At 34.8% G+C, this 17,821-nt stretch overlaps 1 protein-coding gene across 3 annotated transcripts; it reads right to left on the reverse strand.

The window, feature by feature from the left end:
* Window positions 1-2,109: 2,109 nt before the first annotated feature.
* Window positions 2,110-16,738, reverse strand: LOC110703730 (C-type lectin receptor-like tyrosine-protein kinase At1g52310). Of its 3 annotated transcripts, none has more exons than XM_021881512.1 (5): window positions 16,542-16,738; window positions 16,070-16,219; window positions 14,960-15,403; window positions 4,602-5,172; window positions 2,110-2,834 (listed from the first exon to the last, which is right to left on the reverse strand). In XM_021881512.1, exons 2-5 carry the CDS (start codon window positions 16,194-16,196, stop codon window positions 2,294-2,296), a joined length of 1,683 nt encoding a protein of 560 aa, XP_021737204.1. In that variant the 5' UTR covers window positions 16,197-16,219; window positions 16,542-16,738; the 3' UTR covers window positions 2,110-2,293. The 3 variants fall into 3 exon arrangements, with proteins under 3 accessions (XP_021737204.1, XP_021737203.1, XP_021737205.1); XM_021881511.1 differs by having other exon boundaries at window positions 16,070-16,222; window positions 16,542-16,737; XM_021881513.1 differs by having other exon boundaries at window positions 14,960-15,376; window positions 16,070-16,222; window positions 16,542-16,735.
* Between the last annotated feature and the right edge of the window lie 1,083 nt (window positions 16,739-17,821).

A 17,821-nucleotide genomic window follows, 5' to 3' on the forward strand; every position in this document is an offset into this window, starting at 1 on the left:
CTAGTGAGAGTAGACATTCAAGGATGGGTTAGGTTGGCGTGATAAGGACCCTTTGAAAACATGCATTTTTTCACTATATGAATGGTATATTCACGTTTTGTACTTGAATTTGATTTACATAAAATATGTAGCAATTACACATTATTCATTATATGTTGCAATATATGTTTAGAGACAATTTACTAAATGGAGAATGATCGTGGTTGGATGTATGGTAGACGCGATACATTGGAATTTTGGAATGGGGTTCAAGAGTTTTGCGAGAGGGCTTTAGCTTATCAACGCAAACTGGGTGGCAAAGGTCTTTATTGTCCTTGTGTTGATTGTAATAATGTGAATGTGGTCGATAGTGTTGAAATCATTAGAGATCATGTATTATGTCGTGGGTTTAGACATTTATTTTAGGCGGGAGACTATTTTAGGCACCGGTTAACCGGTGCCCAAAACAGTTAAAGGCACCGGCTAACCGGTGCCAAAAAGGGTATATTTGGCACCGGCTAACCGGTGCCAAAAAGGGGGGTATTTGGCACCCCCCACATAGAATGCGGTTCAAATCAGTACCTTAGACCGGGTTTGAACCACTGCCAAAGCCCTTTTTTCACCTAGTGAAAGGAAAAACTAGCCAGAATCGCTAGATGAGACACCCTCCCAAGGAAAACCTAAAGGGAAAAAAGAGTTACATTTTTCATTATGGACATACATCTTAACTATATATTAAAAGACGTTCTTAAAATTGTTATGTGTCATATATGCTTCTTCTTAGAAATTTGAACCCCGAACCTCATTAAATGAAAACCATATGTATTACCATCTTAGCTAGAAATGAATCATGTTTCATTAATCCACATTTGTATTTAACTACGTACATACAAGTATTAAAATGTACAATAAAAAAAAATCCAAAATAAGTTATTGTTGTTATTGCATTCTAATTTACTTACAATAAAAAAATAATAATAAAAAAAATCAACAAAGCTTTTAAATAATTTAATATAAAAAAATGAAAATATTCAAAGTACGACTCGAAAAAAACGCCTAATTACAAGTGCTATTTTAAGTCTCGTTTGAATTATTGTATGTTTACGTACTCGTATTAGATATATTTTAGGTCACTTAAAATAAGCCTAATTCGTTTTTCAGTTTTTCTAACATATTTTCATGGACACACATTAAGAAAATAGATTTTGTATAACTATTTAATGACAAGAAATATCTATAGATTTTTTTTTAAAAGTACGTTTAATATATTGAAAAACCGTGGTCATTTATTTAGTATTTTTGGTGAGCTATCAATTATTGTTTGCAACTTGCATTTACTGTTTGGTGAGGAAATTACACATATACCCCTCAACTAGAATATGAAAAGACACATGTACCCCTCCACTAATACTTGAAAAGACGATTATACCCCCAGATTTTGTTTATCTGGGAAATTAACTGGGCACAACTTAAAAAAAAGGGGAGTCATTTTTTAAGTTAACATGGGAGGTCAACGTCAGAGAAAAAAATCACGTCAGAGAAAAAAATTAATTATTGTCGGATTTCGACCTCAAGGTCCCCCCAAATAACAAAATTAACTTATAAGGTTCTTTTAGAACACTTTAAACATATAAAATCATTTTAGAAAACTTTAAACATATAAGGTCCTTGCAGACAAAATAGTGAACATATACGAATTATGTCACTTCTAGACAAATTTTCCTTTTATTTCAAAAGATTTGTTAAAGTGACTTTTACTCTGAGTAAAATTGAAACACACATTTAGAGTAAAATTATAGTCGGCACGTTTGACGAGTGCAACTATAATTTTACTCTGAATGTGTGTTTCAATTTTTATAACCTTAATATTAGAAATTCATTAAATTGTTGTTTAAGTTCAATTTGAACAAATATTTAATCAACACTTGCTCTTTAAAACTTTGATTTTTTTTTTTTTTTTAATGGGACTTGTAGTTAAAGAAATGTTAATATCGACATATTATGTTTGACTTGTTAACCACACATTCATGATCATAGTTTGGGACATTTAGAAGTGTTAACATTGTGATTATAGGAAACCTGCATAGATCAGGTACATATTTTAGGGAGTATATTAGTTTTCCTAAGATTAGCGTCAATAAAACTGGTGCTTCATATAAATAATGATGCTGTATTGCAATAGTTTCATAATATCTTAAAACAAGCAAACATATTAGTCAGGACCTTTAGCCTTCCGGTTAAGAGCAAATCAGATTAATGCTTCATTGCTAGGATACGTGATCAGGCCAGACATACTCATATGATTTATCTAATTCTAAAGTTGAGCTTGCTCTACAACAGGGGCTGATGGAACCAACTGCTGAAGCTGATGAACAACATGAGACATTCGGGGCCTCATTGAAGGTAAGTTTTGAGTGCAAGAATAGACAAGGTCAACTACTTTCTGAATTGCTCCGGCCTCTGGAATCTCAGAGGATGAGCTTGATATGACAGGATCTAGTAAGTCTGGATAGCGATGGGACTGTACAAGGGTTGTAGCCCACTCGAATATACTCTGCAAACTACCTGAATCATCAGCCTGGGCAAGACGACGCCCGCTCACAATCTCAAGTAGCAGGACTCCAAAGCTATACACGTCACTTTTTGTTGTAAGCTCATTTCTATAGACAAACTCTGGAGCAAGGTACCCATGAGTTCCACCAGCCATTACAGTCCTCTCTTGCATAACTTCCCATGGCACAAACTTTGCGAGTCCAACTCCCATTAGATGTGCTCCAAATTCTTCATCGAGAAGCACATTGCTTGCACGAATGTCTCGATGCACAACTTGAGGCTTGACCTTGTCATGTAAAAATCTATTATTGGCATAAGTAGAACAATCAGTTTCAGAAACCAAGCTGAGATTAAAATTCCATAGATTTTTTGCAAGGAAACAAATACTTCGTATAATTTACGCCAAACATCTATTTACATAAGATACATACTATAAAGTTACTGTGACTTTACAAGGCATGGACACTGTCTAACATCTATGACAAGTCTCTGCCAAAAGATCCCACAAAAGAACAACAACCAGGATACTCAGTAAATGAACTAGTGTGATGAATATTCTTTTCCACACAGAAATAACAGCCTAACAAACAACCAGGATACTCAGTAAATGAACAACAACCAAATATAATCTAAACAAAAGCCAGCGTGATGAATATTCTTTTCCACACAGAAATAACAGCCTAACAAACTAGTGTTGCTTTACTGAATTGCCCCTCCAGTGGAGCTAACAGAATTTGGCACCTTTTCCTTGCGTGCATACGCGGACCAGCAGTGGTGGTTTAAGTGTCATGCATCCAAACTATTTTCTTTTTAAAAAAAAATAATAATATAACTAATAATTGGTTCATCAAAGATTCAAAGTATAATTATCATTCTCTTAGTTGATAAAGGAACTTAATTCAGCCATGAAAATTAAAAACCAAAGCCATTAAATCATCACCATGAAAATACTCAGAGCAAAAACACAATACACAGCACAAAAAAATAAATAAATAAATAAAGTAAAGAGCCAAAGCATGGATATGTAAGAGACGAAGTCGATCTTATAAGCATATGGAAAGCGGAGACAACAGGTAAATGTAGACCTAGTGAGCGGCTACTTGACTTATAGGTTCAGCCAAATAGAAGAGAAAGCGAAATTGAGATATAAATAGCACGTCTTCAACACCACAAATTCAAACCGCCAAATTAAAAACCCTATCTAGAAAAATAAATAAATAAATAAATAAATATAAATAAATAAATAAATAAAAGTAAAGAGCCAAAGCATGGATATGTAAGAGACAAAGTAAATCTTATAAGCATATGGAAAGTGGAGACAACAGGTAAATGTAGACCTAGTGAGTGGCTACTTGACTTATAGGTTCAGCCAAATAGAAGAGAAAGCAAAATTGAGATATAAATAACACGTCTTCAACACCACAAATTCAAACCGCCAAATTAAAAACCCTATCTAGAAAAGAAAAAGGAAAAAAAAAGAAATAGGCTGCAAAGAGATAGAACAGGTCTGTTAATTTTTTTTCTTTTTTTTTTTTTTGGGCAGGCAGGTACATGGTAGGTTGGTAGCAACTAGGACTCCAACATATATTACCTACGCTCATACGAGCATTAGTCACCGATAATATAATGACTCATACATTGAAGAGGTACCTTGGAAGGATTTGTGTGCACGTACACCCCAATAATTGTCTCAGGCCATGCTTTTATACATGTGTTCCCTTTCTCTTTTCTTTTTCCTTTCTTCTAGGTGCTCCCCCACCCCCCAAAACAGTGGGGTATCAGTGGGAAGGAGGAAGGTTTAGACTAATCATTGTTTGTCTTGCTGATCTCGTTGTAGGTTACACTTGCCGACTAAGAAAGCAAAGATGGAGATAACATTTATACATTGACATGCTTGATCAGTCTACCAGAAGCATTTCCAGATCAGTGTAACCTTCTACTGAGGACCAACGTTTATAAAGTCTAGCATGACATTCATATTATGTATTCAATACATATAATAATCGGAAAAGAGGATCATTTATAATTGTATAATGGCATCAAAGCAAGTAAAGTGAATATGAACTCACGCGATTCCTTGGGCAAGGGTTGTGGCAATTTTCATTCGCATAGGCCAGCTTAAGCATCTACCACCTCTTGGAACATGGTGCAGCCACCTATCAAGAGGACCATTCACTATGAATTCATAAACAATATAGCGATGACCATGGTTAAAACAGCACCCTTTTACAGATACCAGACTTGGGTGATGAAGCCGTGCAACTCTCCCAACTTCAGAATAGAACTCTTTTTTCCTTTGGTAATTGGACCTTTTCAATTTCTTAATCGCCACCTTTGAACCATCAGCTAAAATGCCACTATATGTACCTCCTGTCTTGGATTCTCCAGGAAGACGATTTCCCTCACTGAAATTCTTTGAAATAGACTTCAGCTCTTCAATTGTGAAGACCTTCCAGGATGGAGGCACTAAAGATGATGCTACTAGATTTGATTGCCTACGGGACCTTCTACGCCTTTTACTTCGTCTGTAGACAAGTAACCAAACCACAACAGCTAATGTGGCACAGAGAATCCCACCACTAACAACTGCTAGGATAATTATATACAAGTTTTGGCACTGTCCTCCATAGCATTGGTTTTCTACACAAAAATGATGCATTTATTACAATTGAAATTCAAAAAACATTCAAGCATTAAATGGCATGCAGTACTTCCCAAATTCACAAGTTACGAGAAATCAAGCACTGACTTTTAAATGGTAAACCATTCTTCATGCTTCTTCCTGATATGAAATAAAGTAATAAAAATAACAAAAACTTGTGAAAAAAATATGAGAGGTAGCCCCTGAAATTTCTAGTGAATCTACAAGGATGTATGTACTAAATAAAAATTGTTTATCAATTATCTTAAACAACATAAGGTGCAAAAGCACAGAAATCAACCTAGAAAAAAGCGCACATAGGCACTCGCCTTTTGTTGGTTTTAAGCCTTGCAGAACTAGGCCTAGTCACGCCTAAACCACAATTTTTAAAGCTAAGGTTGGAAGAGGTTGAAAAGACTCTGTAAGGGGCTTGATAAGCAATAGAAAGACTGGCATAAGGATAAGATTTCACATCACGATAGATACCGGAATATCAACACCAATAACCTATTCACCATGAGGACGAGGTGGAAATTTGTGTGCTCGGTAAAGTTATGAATTTTCCTAAGGGATAAAGCATTATAGGTAGCGCATTATATATACTCGTAGTATCATGATGAGGAAGATAGTCAGTCAGTCAAAGGGAAATGAGAATCTAAAGATGTTATAAAATAAAGGAGAGTAGGCAAAGAAAAAAGCATCGAGCAAGTCATATTAGATTTGTTTAGCTCATGGGAAAGAATCAGGCCACTTGAATGCTTGATCAATTATCCTAAACTAAATGTATTTCCACTTAATCAATCTTAATCTTTTTTTCAAAAAAAAAATCAATCTTAATCTTCTTCCTTTAATTTATTATCCAATTATGCAGTTCATAAATAACCAAAACAAGATCGATTAACAAATATCGACACAATAATGCTAAATTGGATACATTAGATTTTACCTCACCCAAACAGGGAGGTAGAAAGCAAAAGGAAACAGATTTTTTTAAAAAAAAATAGGATCAGAAAGACATAAACTTTTGGCAACTTGTCAAATAAGGTGCGGAAACACGTCAAGAGTTACAAAAGCTATAGAGAGAATATGTGGAAAGTTGATTTTTATTTGCAGCTGAGTGTGTGAATCATAGCTGAGTAAACATGAAAACGTTGAATCAATCGTGTTCACTATATTATAATTATTTATCAAGAAGAAAAAACACTCCCATGAGTGGAATAGTATTTTTATAAATACTTTCATGTTAAAAAGTCAAAGCAATCATCAATAGATTTAGAAAAAGTAGTAAACCCTTGCTCCTATTTGTTGGTTAACCTTTTGATTTAGTGCAACTTCCTTTTCATTTTGTTTTGGTTGATTAAAAGTGAGTAAAAAAATAAAAGGAAATTTTGTCAGATAACACCTTTTATAACCCTTTTGTTGTGAAAAAACACCTTATAATTTTTTTTTGTTAAAACACACCTAAAATAAGAATTTTTTTGCGAGAACACACCTTAGAGCGGTTTAAGGGAGATTGACTCGGTTTCCCGGCGTTGACCATCACGTGAAGGTCACGTGCCAATACTCTTTCTTTCTTTTCCCCCCTTTTATCTTCAATTACTTTCTCTCTCCTCTAAACCACCAAATCACAACCTAGCCGCCAACAACAACACCACCGCCTAGCCAACCCTATCGCCAACACCACCAACTACCAAGCTAGCCGCCAACACCTGATCACTAGCCACTTGAGAAAACCTCTTCCTCTCTTTTTTTCCCCTTTCCCCTCTAATTAGACTACTTTCTCTCTCCTCTTTTCTTCCTAGCAACAAACCTTCAAAGTCTATCAATCGAATGGGTTAACTCCATTTTTTGCTCAAATTGCTGCAAAGAACCTTAATTAACCTAATTGTGAGGCAGGTAAGTTGTTAAATTTAATAAAATTAATTGTTAATTTCGTCGTTTTTTTTATTTACCTTAGTTTAGGGTTTTCGATTGGAGGTATGAAAGGGGGAAAAACCACTACCAACCCTCTTCTCTCTCTATTATTTTGTTTTAGGGTGTTAAGGGTTTTTGTCAAGATGTTTGAGGTTGTTTATGAGATGGTTAGGGGTGTTTATGGAGATGCTTAGGGTTTTTTTTGGGTAGTTTTCATGGTGGATCTTGTGGTTTTGGTGGGTGTTGTATGGTGTACGTGGTGGGTTTAGAATGATTTGGATGGCTGGTGATGGCGGCTAGGTTGGTAGGTGGTGGTGTTAGCGGTGGGTTGGTTAAACGGTGGTGTCGGTGTTGGCGGCTGAGTTGGCTAGGTTGTGGTTGGTGGTCTTGAGGAGAGAGAAAATAATTGGAGAAAAAAGGGGGAAAAGAAAGGAAGGTTGTCGGCACGTGACCTCAATCCCCCTAAAACCGCCCTAAGGTCTGTTCTCGCAAAAAAATCTTGGTATTAGGTGTGTTTTAACAAGAAAAATTTTATAAGGTGTGTTTTCACAATAATTTGGTTTTAAAAGGTGTTATATGACAAAATTTCCAAAATAAAAATGTGGGATTTCATTAATTAAAAGTGGGCCAATTGACCAATTTGGTAAAAAAAAACACCTTATGCGACAAATTGGTAAAAAAAAAACGTCAGGCGACAATTTGGTAAATAAAAAGCACCCCGACGACAATTAAGCCAATAATTTGATCGGAGTATCATTTATGCAACGTGTGTTACACACACTACATACTTGAATTTATACTACTACCAATTTTCTTATTTTCTTGATTTTCCCTCTCATTAATGCTCTCAACTTGAACCCTCAACTTACCCAGTTCATCTTCCAAAATATTAAAAAAAAAAAACAAAAAAACTCACATTTCTTTAATGGTTGTCCCTTTCCCTTCCATCCCGTAGACTACAGCTTGTTTTGATACCTTTCCATATGTCCTTTACCCATCTAAATTGAAGTGATGACAAGGAAAAGCAATTCAATTTCTTAAAGAAAGAGCACTAAGTAAACAAATTGAAGACCCATAAACTTTTACTTTCAGTGAAGAAAGGTGAGTCCTTGTAATTGACATAAATTACTTGAGTAATTTAATTGATAGGTATAATTAATTAAATAATTAGAGTGTAATTTGCAATTTAAGTTGTGCAATTAGAAATATATGATATTTGACTTTGTTTTTAGGGCTTTTGTTAATTGTTTAATTTTTTTGATGTTGCTAAGGTTAAGGTATTGTAAACATTTAATTACCAAAAATGTTAATAAACTTTGTTGACGAGATGAATGAATTTGGTTTTGATACTCGTATTTTTGTATGTAGATGTATGATGATAGACATGAGGTTGCTAGTATGAATGGATTGTTGTCGACAAAAAATTTGGCAGAACTAAGTCCAAAAGGTGGTAAGAAGCAATCAAGTAGGTCCACAAGTCAACACCCTAATGAGATTAGCCCAAATGATATTTCCCCGTACGTCATGATGTAAAGCCACAAGTTGTTCCACATACTGTTTCACCTATATTTGAAGATGATGCCATATCTTCATCCTCTTTTGATGATGACTCGGCTTAAGATGAAAATTATAAGATGGATCCAAGAGAATTGAAAGAGGCATATCTAGATGAAGAAGGACAATGTAACAAAAACCGTAAGGTGAACGAGTTTGGTGGAACACAACCGATCGAACACTTGGGGCAGGTTAATAAGGAGGGTGAAAATGATGTTAATGAGGAATATCATTATGATTCTGAGAACTCAGATCAGTGGGATGAAATTCTAGCCGAGGAGTTAGAATATGATGATGATGAGATGATTGCAATTAGAGAAGAGGTGCTTGAAATGAGAAGGGTTCAATTAGCATCTAAATGGCCTGATAATGATACTGAAAGGATTCATAATAATTTTGATGATAATATTCCACAAGCCGAAGGAGTCGATGAAACAAATGTCGATGATGAGGAGATACAACCTGAAAGTTACAGTAGACATTTAGCAGGGGGGAGTGGGAAATGGCCAGCCTATTGGACAACCTTTGAAGGCGGGTATGAATCTGATCAAAGAAATTCAGATAAGGATCCACTACCATCATCTGAAGACGAAGATAGGAATGATACTCATGTTCAAAAGAGAAGAAAGAAGGTTGCTTATCCTACATTCAATGAGAAGATAGACATGAAAAGTGTGGAGTTGTTTGTTGGATTGAGATTCACTTCAGGAGAAGTTTTTAAAGAAGCCATTCTTGCATATTCAATTCAACAACACCAAGACTTGGTCTACCTTAAAAATGACAAAAAGTTTATTAGTGTAGGTTGTGCACATTGCAGGTGGGAAATCACCAACCTCGAAGACCATACCGGATGGCAAATCAAGTCCATGCAACCAGTTCATGAGTGGTGCACCAAGACCTTTGAAAATAGACTTATAACTGTGAATTGGTTAGTTAAGGAATATTTAGACAAAATTCTGAGAAATCCACTTATTAAGGTGTTGAGATCAAGGCTGATATGAGAGCAAGATATGACATTGTTGTAGGCTTGAGACAATGTCAACGAGCAAAAGGAAGAGCTCTAAATGCTGTCCAATGTTTGATGAATAAACAGTATGGTATTTTAAAGCCATACCTGAATGAATTGGTGAAATCAAATCCCGGAACCACATGTGTTTTGAAAACTGTTGAAGGTGAGCCCGGACAGCCAAAACAGTTTCTCAAGTTCTATATATGTTTGAAGAAGAGCTTTATAGAGACTTGTAGACCTATAATTGGAGTCGATGGATGTTTTTTAAAGCATGCTTGTGGTGGCCAATTACTATGTGCAGTTGGGAGAGATGGAAATAACCATATGTTCCCTGTTGGGTGGGCTGTGGTTGAGAGGGAAACTACTAGTACTTGGGAATGGTTCTTGAAGCTAATATATGAGGATTTGAAAATGGAAGAAGGTGATGGTTGGACAATAATTTCTGACCAACAAAAGGTATGTAAATATGACCTTTTTTTTTTTGTGATAATGTATGATCTATAACTTAAACTCAAACTCATTTGTAGGGGTTGGTGAATGCAATACACAACATTTGGCCGAATATAGAACATAGACAATGTGTAAGACACATATACACCAATTGGAGGAAGAAACACAAGGGTAAGCAATTGGAGAAACAATTTTGGAAATGTGTTAAATCAACTAGCCCCGGTGAGTACGAAACTCATTTGGCAAAACTGAAGGTAATGTCAAAACAAGCACATTTGGATTTTGAAGCAAGAAACACCGAAACATTTTGCAAGTCTAAATTGAAAATTCACTCTTCTTGTGATGTAGTTGACAATAACATGGCAGAAACCTTTAACAGTTTTATTCTTCTAGCTAGGTATAAACCCATAGTAACTATGCTAGAGGATATTAGGCTTGCATTAATGGAGAGAATGAGGGCAAAAAAAAGACTCGTGAACACATTTGTTGCTGGAATTGCACCTAGGATTAGTCAATAGTTACAAGAGTCTTATGAAGAGCAGAATAAATGTGACTGTAGATGGAATGGTGAAGATTGTCAAACAGGGTTTGAAGTAATCCACAGAGGAGTTGGGCGGGCATGCTGTTGACCTTCAAAAAAGAACTTGCAGTTGTAGATCTTGGGATTTAACGGGCATACCATGTGCTCATGCTATGAGTGCAATATTATACATGAAACACCAACCTGAAGACTACTTAGCACATTGGTATAATGCTGCAACTTATGAGAAAACATATCATAATCTGTTGCAACCAGTTCCAGGGAGTACATTTTGGAATCAAGAAGGAGAAGGTTTAGTGTTGCCACCTCACATCATCAACAAAGGTCCTGGAAAAGGAAAACTGCCAGCCTATTAAGGAGAAGAATAAATACAACAGAAAGGGGATGCCAAACAAGTGCTCAAATTGTAGAGAACCTGGACATTACAAAAACAAATGTCCACAACCTGCCAACCTGAGAGGGTAAGGATAAGTAATATATATGTATATATACTGTATATTTTTTACCTTAATATATTCATAATATGCTTACTTACACAAGTAATATGTTATGTTCCTTCGTAGGAAAATGGTTCAAGTGCAGGTGCTAAAACATGGGCAAGAGGAAGGAAAAAAGGAGGAAATAACAGAGTAGGAAGAAGTATACCAGATGTGTTCAAACGAATGTTCCAACCCCATTAGACTATGCTAACCAAACTAGAAAAGGGTAAGGAAGATCACAGCACTCTTCTTGCACTGGTCGTGGGTCTACCTCGACGCCATGGATGGAAGCAAGAGCACCACTTGAGGGAGAGGAAAGAAGGGAAGAGGAGCACCACTTGGGGTTGGTATTTTGTATGGAGATGGGGGCCAAGTTTCCTTCAGTGGCTCTATATATACACCACCAATTGTCCTAAGTCAAGGCCAAATTCCATCTCAACCAACTCAATAACAAGCTGCCTGGATTGCAAACTTGATGTTTAAGTGTTTAATTTCGGCCAATAGTGCAGATGGTGTCGGTGTTTTGTTGTTTTGAAGTACTGGAAGTCAATTTTTTGGGAGATGCCATTATTGTAATTGGTTGTGTTGTCCTTATTTTGCTTTAGTACTTATTGCATGTGGTCACATTTTGAAGAATAAGATTCTTGCTTTTTAATTCAATGACAGAACTTTTTCAAACCACTCAAATTTATATTTTAATCTTTTTTTTTCCCATTTGTCTTTCATAATTTGTATATATATGTATGTGTGTGAATTAATTATTGTACCTCTATTACAGTAATTTAATTGTAGGCATCACATAAATATTTAACTAATAATATCTTAGATTCTCAAAAGCTAAAATAAAAGAAGCCAAAAGAGGAGTGGTACAGGAAACCGAGTAGTTGGGGAATTAAGTAAAGGAAATTAATTAAGAGGGAAAAAAGAGAAAAAATATATGATAAGAAGGGTATGAGACGCTTAAAACAAGTGTGTATAATACGCGTTGACTAAATGATACTCCGATCAAATTATTGGCTTAATTGTCGTCGGGGTGCTTTTTATTTACCAAATTGTCGCCTGACCTTTTTTTTTTTACCAATTTGTCGCATAAGGTGTTTTTTTTTTACCAAATTGGTCAATTGGCCATTAAAAGTGGGTAAAAACATATGATATAAGGGTTTATTTAATTAAATGTGGGTTAAAAAATAAGACAGTGATGTGAATCAAGAAATAAATTCTTTGAAAGGGTCTGCCTTTTTAGAAGGTCTAGATAACTTTAATATAGGCTACCCAAACAAGGAAAGAAATGCATCATTTATTGTTTTTACTTAGTTTCTTCTAGAATTTTGCTTGCAAGTTTTAACTTTCACTTGAAAGGGTTTTTCTTAGTTTAAGCGCTTAAGCTTTATTTTATCATCTAGTTTATAAGTTTCCTTATGTTTCTACGATTTTGTTAGATTTCGTAGAAGTCTAGGAACTACAGATACGGACTTGAAGCTCAAAGAAAACATATGCCTTATAACATGTTTTTGGAAATGCCAGGATATCATCTAACCAATGGAAGTGGTTTCACAAGACTCGGAGTTCATTTAGTCAGTGAACGAAGGCTAAAACTAAAATCGCAAAAATTGCCAAGTAGGTTGGTTTTGATAGTTTCCTAATGTAAGTAGGTTTAGTATTCCTATTCCACTTAGGTTACTTGGAGCTAAAGCTAGGGGCTTGTCCTAGTCCTATTAGGCTTAGAATTAGTTAGTTTTTTTGTCTATAAATAAGGGATTTTTGTGGCTTTGTAATACATAACAAGTACACAAAATTCAGCATAATAAAAGTTGATTGTTTAGCTTTTGCTTAAACGTTATTTGCTAGTTTTCAATTCAAGGAGTTGATTGAAGATTAGAATATCAAACACTTAGTATCTAGGAGTAGGCTAAGAGTTTAATCTCATAATAATTAGCATCCAAAAGTGGTTTAATTAAATTTGGGAATTCGAATTATAAGTTTAAGAAGTTATCTTGTGAGGAGAAATATCGGTTTGTTTATATTCGATATTCAAGAAATTATTCAAGATTGGATTTTTATTACAGAATTGTGGGTTTTCTAAAAACTTGACTAAACAAGGGGTTGAGATCCACATCAAACAGTTTGGTTAAAGTTGATTAATAATGAATAAAGTACTCGTGGAATTACAAGTTCTAGGTGTTATTGACTTATTGTTACATGTTAACATTTCAAGAATTGACGTCATTAACCCTGACACCCAAAAACCATGTTCTCAAAAATCTACATTCCTAATATTATTCCTCAAAGGTATTCTCACACATTTGTATCAACATCTGCATCTCTACTACACTTATCTTCTTAACAAGTCCCTTAATTGCGAACATTTTTGACCCATGAAGTAATATAAGTCTAATTGTCCATCCCATAAATTTTCCTTATAACCTTAAAGGCAGCAAATCAGCAATGATCACATATTAACCCATGAGCTCCCAAATCAGTTCTATGTGTTACATCCTCATCTATATTTCCACTTTTTTGTAAAATCGGTACGAGGTGATAATATTGTTCACCAATAGTTAACCCATTCTTCGTACTCCTACTTAGCCAAAACCCTCAAGATTCTAAATTATGTCTCCAACATTCCAACTCAACATTAATCCCAAGCACTAGCCTCATCCACCAATTTGATATCAAACAAAAATAACACACACCACGGTGTCTTATCTTGGATACACCTTGTAACTTTATCCAAAAAGCTACAAAGAGCTGGGGTTGATCATTTGATCTTCATTGTAAACTAATCATTATAACAAACCCTTGATATCATATCCTAAACTAGGTCAATATACTTAGGTGGTATTCCTTTCTTCGTCATTTTCCCACCGAAGCCCCTATCTTAGACTCTTGGTACCTAGTCATATATCTTTTCTAAAGTCTTAGCAATCCATTCTAAAAAAAATAGCAGGAGAATAGAATGGAGTTTAGGAATAGGAAATCAATTTTGAAATGATATTTAATTGAGAAATTGGTTTTAATATGTACTTTCCATGCTCATACACTTCAATTTTGGTTTTTAATTTATATAACTATGGTACACGTGTCCCTTGAAATTTATATCTTATAAGGCTAGGTGGCAAAGAAATACACATGACCTCACTAGTTTCCTTTCAACTGAAACCCTTTTTCAATTCCTTTGACAAAATTAGAACTGCTCAGGCTTTCCACAAGATACAATTCCTTTCCTTGTAAAGAAATTTCTACCAATATGACTTGCTCCTCATTAGCACCTATTACTCTCATATCTCCTTGGAATGAAAAATTAGTCATCAGCAGCCAAAATAAATGACTAATTTTTTCTGCATGTTCTCTTAAGCAGATAGAATAAACTCTTGCACATTTTCTGGCATATGGTGCCTTTTTCATATAAAACCTACATGCTTGCTTTAGTCATGTTCATGGAGTTTGGGGATTCTGGATAGAATGTACAACTAAGATGAAGTTATGTGGCGCTTTCATTTGTTTGTTGCATTTGGTTAGACCATGATGTAAGCACTTTTGGCAGTCACACAGAGATTTTTATTTTTTTTATTTTTTTTTTTTAAATAGTGAGTTGCATTGGTGTGACTGATTTTCATTACAATAAGATGGCATGCAATATCTGTTGTCTATTTTAAAAATACTACAAATTATGCAGTAAACATTTTTAAAGACTATGTAGCATTTGTCTATTTGAAGGTAAATAATTATCCTCTATACCCTTCTACCAATGCAATTCCAAAGAATATTCCTGAAGGAAGGTGCCAAGGCTAACACAGGACAAGACAAGAGAAAATTGATAAGACAGAGTCAAGCCATACCTGTATCAACTGTGCAAATAAAAGCATGAGAATGGTTGCATCCTACAGCTTTAATGGGCACGGCCCCATAGGACAACAAAGAACATGAATCACTTCCATTATTGCAGGACAAGTTGCCACAATTTGATCCATGCTGCACCTTGGGTAAAAAGGAGTCATTATGCAGAGAATTATGATCAGACCACATCCAACTGTGCCCAGAAGTAGATTGTCCTCGTAATCCAATCCAGCAACCATCAACATTAATTCTACACAGGTCTTGAACAAATTTCAGCTCTTGAAGCGATGACACAGATGCTAAGTGTCCTCTATGGTCCTTACAATAGGCCTCTGACTCATCCCAAGACTTTAAGTCTGATATGCACTTGAAGCATTTAGTCTTGTTTTCATTGACAATCCAATCAGACAGGCAATGCCCTACATGCAGGTTATAGAAAAAAGATACTAGTAACATCAGATATTAATACCAACAGCTTTAAGCAAACGGTAACAACAAATATGATAACCCACAATTTTATTTACAAAAAAAATAACAAAAACAAGTGAATGAATAAAAAAGAGAAGGAAAAGTCACACCAGCATTACTGCATTAGTTATCATTCTCTCACAAATTATTACAGTGCACTAAGTACTCATTCTTGGACTCACATTACAAATTGAAATAAGGATATCACATAAAACTTTGGTACCTCAATTGATGTTTTCATACACTTGGTATCTCAATTGAAGTTTTCATGATATTTTTGTCATACACGTACATATATCACATTTGACTCAAAATTTAATGCATATACAATCGTAAAGGCATATCTCAACATATGCAATTTGTAGATTGTATCTTTTTGGCCGAAGAGAGTTAAAGTTGAGTGAGCTTTTATGTTGTACAGCAGTTATTAAAAAAAATCATGAATGCCACATCATTTTTCTTGCATATCGTAGTTTACTCCACTTCCTAGAAGCACAAGAGAAGTTCACCTGCCAAAAACTAACTTCTCTTGCATAATCAAACTATCCTACCATAAGCAAATATCACATTTCCTATAATATCCGAAATAAAGGTTAGAAAGACTCACAACTCAATTTTATAATATGCAAGCATATATATTGTACCTGCTTTATGTGAAGCAAGCAAACTCCGGTGATGACGAGGCCGGGCCCATCCCTGATCACCGGCAGGAGGGGCAGCCGCCCCAGGCCCAGGGAAAATAGGTTCATTTTCATGATTTTGTTCTGACATCAATGGGTAGTTTACACCAAAGCCTGCTGCACATTAGCAACCAAAATTGACTCAATCATCAAAGTAAAGTTGACTCAATCATCAAAGTAAGCTCCAAAAATTTCGTTAAATTCATCTAAGAACATGAATAGCAAAATTCAAACAACGAGATCAACGCTTGTTATAATCTTTCATAATTCTAGAATTTATAACAAATTGTAGTTCAATAATTCACCGAAGAACCCTAAATTGACTACACTGACAATTAAATTAACAATTGACTAGATTGTAAAATTGATTCCAAGATTATAAATAGCAGTAGTAATATAAATAATCTTAACTCATGAAATGGGAGAGAAAGCTCACAAGTTGTTTCAATGGAGAATTCAGAGTACGAATGAGTGGAGGAGAAGAGAGAGGGGAGTGGTGCAGCTACGCAGCTTAAAGGTGAAAAGACTGAAAACTGAAACGATCAAAATGGGTAAAAAAGGAAATATAGTTGAAAAACATTAAATGACAATCAATTTTGTCAAAAGTAATCAAAATCCTATTATGAAATATGAGGAAGTTTTATCCACCCCTGTGCGGCCGTGCCCAATATTCAAATAAAATAATACTATTTGAAAAAAAGGGGAATTATGAAAGGATGGTAAATGAAAATGAAGTTGGGTAAAAAGAGAGGAGTGAGGAGAGAGAAGTTACCTTCCCCCTTTTTACTTCATTTTCCCGCAAATTTCATCTCCGACGTCAGTGTAAGAGAGACATATTGGTTGCGCCGCTTACATTTTTTGTGAATTCGTCACGAATTTGTCAAGAAAAACAGGAAGAATTGCCCCTGAAAAGCAGGTATCGGTTTTCAGCTCTCTTGTCTTTCAAAATTTTAATAGTTGAAAGTTAGGGTTTGGAAAATAATTAAATTGTTGTTGTTTTGTTGTTTACCACAAGAAGAATTGTAAATGGAAGTGAATGAAGGAAATGGTGGAAGTTACGAGGAAGTCGGTGAGCATGAAATTGAGGTGTTGGATCCGGAAATTGCTGAGGTATTAATTAATGAATTAATGAATTTTATTAGGTAATAAATTAATGGTGTTCAAAAGCATGTAACTGTTGTATATTTTCAGGTGCCTAATTTTCTTGTGCCTAATTTTGTTATATATAACTTAATTTTGACTCTTGTGCAGTCTTTAAATGAAACTAAATCCCTAATTTTCTTGTGCCTAATTTTGTTATATATTCAAGTCAAACTAAATAGACCAAGAAAATATATAATTTTGAAGTACATTAAGTGTTCAAAAGCATGTAACTCTTGTACATTTAGTTATTTTTTGATGCATTGTATATGTTGGTTCTAGGTAGGTAGCTGTGATTTGTGAATATAAACAAAGCTAAAATGGTTTAGTTATAAACTTATAATAGTAGTATTCTTGATTTGTTTTTTTAATATAATGCATAGCTAAAGTTGAAGCTTATTTTTGTATTTGGTTAGTTTTGTGAATGTATCTACAACCTTTAAAAGTGAGAAGTTGAGAAAGATTAGGAGTTTTGGAAAAAATTAGTGAAAGGAATAGTGTATTGACCATAATTTACTCATCCTTTGTTGGTAATTGCAAAAATGCCATAAAATCCTTGAATTTTGTTGACTTTCA

The sequence above is a fragment of the Chenopodium quinoa genome, unplaced genomic scaffold, assembly GCF_001683475.1.
Source record: "Chenopodium quinoa cultivar QQ74 unplaced genomic scaffold, ASM168347v1, whole genome shotgun sequence".
NCBI lineage: Eukaryota > Viridiplantae > Streptophyta > Magnoliopsida > Caryophyllales > Amaranthaceae > Chenopodium > Chenopodium quinoa.